At 44.0% G+C, this 4,108-nt stretch overlaps 1 protein-coding gene across 1 annotated transcript; it reads left to right on the top strand.

The window, feature by feature from the left end:
• The first annotated feature begins 359 nt into the window (after positions 1 to 359).
• On the top strand, positions 360 to 2,191 carry LOC147881504 (GDSL esterase/lipase At1g71250-like). The gene is made up of 5 exons (XM_087369902.1): positions 360 to 801; positions 913 to 1,040; positions 1,137 to 1,376; positions 1,485 to 1,737; positions 1,854 to 2,191. The coding sequence occupies exons 1-5, from the start codon at positions 558 to 560 to the stop codon at positions 2,045 to 2,047; spliced, it is 1,059 nt and encodes a 352-aa protein (XP_087226028.1). The 5' UTR covers positions 360 to 557; the 3' UTR covers positions 2,048 to 2,191.
• The last annotated feature ends 1,917 nt before the right edge of the window (positions 2,192 to 4,108 follow it).

The raw sequence follows: 4,108 nt of genomic DNA on the forward strand, positions 1-4,108 counted from the left end.
GTGGGGAGAGTGAAGCAACTTACTAGGAATTAAACAGGAAGCAGAGGGAACGTTGAATGGGAGTGTGACAAAACTCACGACTAGTTAGGAATGGCGAGAGGAGTCGATCGGCGGGGAGGGGCGACATGTGAGTCGTTGAAGCAGAAGGGCGGTTGGAGTGATGAGAGCCGCTGGGATTTGCAAGCGCGAAGTTAAGAAAGTGCAAAAGGCCTCGAGTGGCTGATGGGTGATTGATGGGGAGAGAAGAGGATGATTGAGAGGGAAGCAGTGGTGGCAATAGCGATGATGGGAGCAAATTCAGCAAAGATGGACGTAGGCTTCTCTCTTTCGTCTACATAAGCAAGCTGCAAATTCGTCTACATAAGCAACCTGCAAGGCTGCAAGCACCTTCATTGCAAACCAGTTCTCTCGTGAGTATCTACCTTCTATCTATCAATCTATCTTTCCTCTGATCACTCCTTCGAATTGTACAACCTCCTTTAAAACTTCCGAGGTGGCGAAGCAGCTCTGATCAGTCCTGCAAGCTCCCTCACCTTTGTTGCACTCGCATTAATCTCATGGCGGCTCTTCCTCGCTTCTTTACCACACTCCTCCTCCTCTTTCTTCCCTTTGGCCTCGCTCAGCCCTCCCCCTCCCGCCCCTTCCCTGCCTTCTTCATCTTCGGTGACTCCCTCGTTGATGTGGGCAACAACAACTACATTGTCACCGTTGCCAGAGCTAACAGCCTCCCCTTCGGCATCGACTTCCCCACAGGTCCTACTGGCCGATTCTGCAACGGCAAAATCGTCCCCGACTTCCTCTGTAACTCTCTCGCATCCTTAATTTTGCCATCCATCATCATGCCTTCTCTAGTTATTACTTGGATGCATCTCTAATAATTATTATTCCTTGGATGTATCACAACCTCTCCAGGTGAACTTATCTCCCTTCCTTTCCCCCCTCCGTATCTGGCCCCCACAACCAGAGGTAACGCTCTTTTGCAAGGGGTGAGCTATGCATCGGCGGCAGCTGGTATTCTCCGCAGCACAGGATACGATTTTGTGAGTGATATAATTATAAAAACTAAGCATTGCTCACGGGACTTGACCATTTGGAACTAGTAAGACTGCAGTGATCTGATCTTCTCTCTTGTGCAGATCGGCCGAGTCGATACGGACACTCAGCTCACGTGGTTCGCCAACAACATACAAGAGCTGCAAAAGCTGCTGGGCGTGTCAGCTACGCAGAAGCTCCTTGCCAATTCTCTCTACTACATAGTAACCGGGGCCAACGATTATGTCAACAATTATCTCTTGCCGGGCTCTCCAGTCTCAAAGCAGTACACACCGCAGCAATACCAACAAGTCCTCCTCGATAAATTTACAACACAGCTCACGGTGAGCCTCGTGGCGAGCATCCAGTGATCTCCACGTCTTGGGACTCCAGTTTCTACTTTGACTTATTCTCATTTGTGTAAGTTTTGGTTCACGTCTTTTCCTTTTCAGCAATTATACAAGTTGGGAGCAAGAAAGGTGGCTGTATCTAACATCGGTCCCATTGGATGCATACCTTCGCAACTTGCTCAACGGAGTGTGAATGGAGAGTGCTCGGCTTTCGTAAATAATCTAGCTATTAACTTCAACCAGGGCCTCCAACCCCTCTTATCACAACTCAATGCCCAGCTGCCAGGCGCACAATTTCTTTACATCGACGCTTTCACTTCTGTGTTTGCCTTCCGTAGTAATCCACCAGCATACGGTGTGTTAGCCTCTCTCTCTCTCTCTCTCTTTCTCTCTCTCTCTCTCTCTCTGCCTGTTAGTTTATCACTGCTTTGAACGCCAATCCACAATTTGCGGTTCTGAGTGATTCAACAGGTTTCAAGTTTGGTGCGAGGGCTTGCTGCGGTGGTGGAAGATTCAATGGTGCACTGCTTTGCTTGCCAATCGTCAAGCCTTGTCCAGACAGACCAGATTACGTCTTCTGGGATGCCTTCCATCCGACGGAATCTGCTAACAGGCTGCTTGGTAATGCCTTGTATCAAGAGGTGTCGTCCAATCTAGTCCAGTAGCTGTAGCGGAGGACGCCAAAGTCTCTGTCTTGCTATTTATATGTTTATACGAGAAGCTCCTTACATGTAAGTTTCTTATATGTCACATTATGTATATAGAATAAGGGCCTATTTCAATTCCAACTAAGCATGACCCCCTACCTATTTAACGGATTTAGATGTCATTGTAATTGTTTGATGGAATGCTATGGAACTCCATGAGTACATATCTATGTGTGTTTACACACTCACAAGTACCTCTCTCTCTCTCCCTCTCTTGTATATGTGTGTGTGTGTACACACACATGCATGCATCCATGCACACGAATAAACAAGAGTGCACAAGTGTGCGTAGGCACTGCCTCCTAGCATAGTGTTTAATCAAGCGCTTTTGGATGTAAAAAGAGAGAGCAACCAATTTTTTGAAGGGCAGTGGGCTATCAAAAGCAATTTTTGTAAGATGCTCTCTATAAATGGCGATTTGAAACACATAGTTTAATTGAGTTTTTAAATTACATGTGGGAATCACAATCCTTCACTACAGCACTCCCCCTAAGCAAGCAGTACTAATAAATATGGACAATGCATAGGATTCATATATACATACGTTAGTGTTTTATGTCACACATAAGCATGCATACATGTGTAGGTGTGCACTAAAGTGCACACACTTTTGTTTTTGGATGAAATAGATGATATTAGAAGAATCAACCCCAAAACTAGAGACCTCCAATTACAAGCATCAAAAGATTTCATTATATGACTAGAAAGCGGGATAATCTAAATCTCGTACATGTAAGACCCGATGGTTACCATCCTTCGAAAGGATCCATAAAGCCCAATAACGAACCCACTAAAAAAGGAGATCAAAACCTTGCATGGTAGGATGGAATCCAAACAGCCACAAATGCTTTTCAGGGAAGCAAGCTTGATGCCATTCTCATGCCATTGTTGTGGTAGAAGAAAGAAATCCCGTGACTCAAGGCAATGCCAAAAAATATGAAGCATAGATTCCCTCAAGTACAAACATCGTCTACAAGTGGCTGGTGCAATGTGACGATGAGTAAATAGCTACCCAAAAGGAAGAACCCTAATCAAAACTCCCCATAAGAACTTTTGCCAAAGCGAGAGTTTTGAATCCCATACATGCTATAATATTTTCTGCCACCATCAAGAGGTGCATGCATGGACCATATATGATTAGCATGAAGGGAAACATAAGGAGGAGGCAGCAAAACTTTGTACAATGATGTAATTGTGATGTCAGCTATCAATAGCCCATGACAAACATGATTATCTAAATGAAGAAATCAGTCTTTGAGAGGCGATCATCACCAATATCAAGAGGAGGAATTTGCTGAAAATCATCAGCATCTATGATAGTAAATTGAATAATGGCATGTAGTGTTGTCCCAAAGCATACTGTCTCACTCCTACTAGAAAAGAGATGACCATACCCAGTAGGTTCAACCACATCAGTCGTATGGGAAATTCCTTTAAAACAAAGAAAATACGAATGATAGTGTTCTAGCAAAGCCACAAGGGGAGAGAACACCTTCAACTTATGAAGGCTCTCAACCCACAAGGAGTTCCCTACAAGATAATCCCTACCATTCCATTTATGGTGGGAAAGTATGTGCTTTCATTCAGAAAGTAAGCACGTAACAAGCAAGAAACCCTTTACTCTACCTTCAAGATGGCCAAATAGAAAGTCCATTGAGTAGGTTGCCAGTGACCAAAGCAAAAAGAAGATAAGCATGAGAGTAAATGTCGTATCATATTAATCCATGGTTGATCTGCATGCATAAATTGTAGTATAAGTTTGCCTTTGTGAGCCAGGATATGCATGTGAATATTGAGGATATTCAGTCCCCCATGCATTTTAGGAGAGCAAAGATGAAAGCAACCTGAGGGATTTGCGATGAAAGCATGACTGCGAGAAAATCTCTATAACATTGGACATAAAGGAAGCAATGTCTTTGGTAAAGATCATCAAAGGCAAATAAAATTGGATAAATGCCACTAGTACGGGTTGAACAATTTGATAGCATACACGTAAAGGCCAAGTGGCCAACTTCCAAT

Source organism: Dipteris shenzhenensis, chromosome 31 (genome assembly GCF_047967505.1).
Source record: "Dipteris shenzhenensis isolate YYH24624 ecotype China chromosome 31, Dip_SZ_1.0, whole genome shotgun sequence".
NCBI lineage: Eukaryota > Viridiplantae > Streptophyta > Polypodiopsida > Gleicheniales > Dipteridaceae > Dipteris > Dipteris shenzhenensis.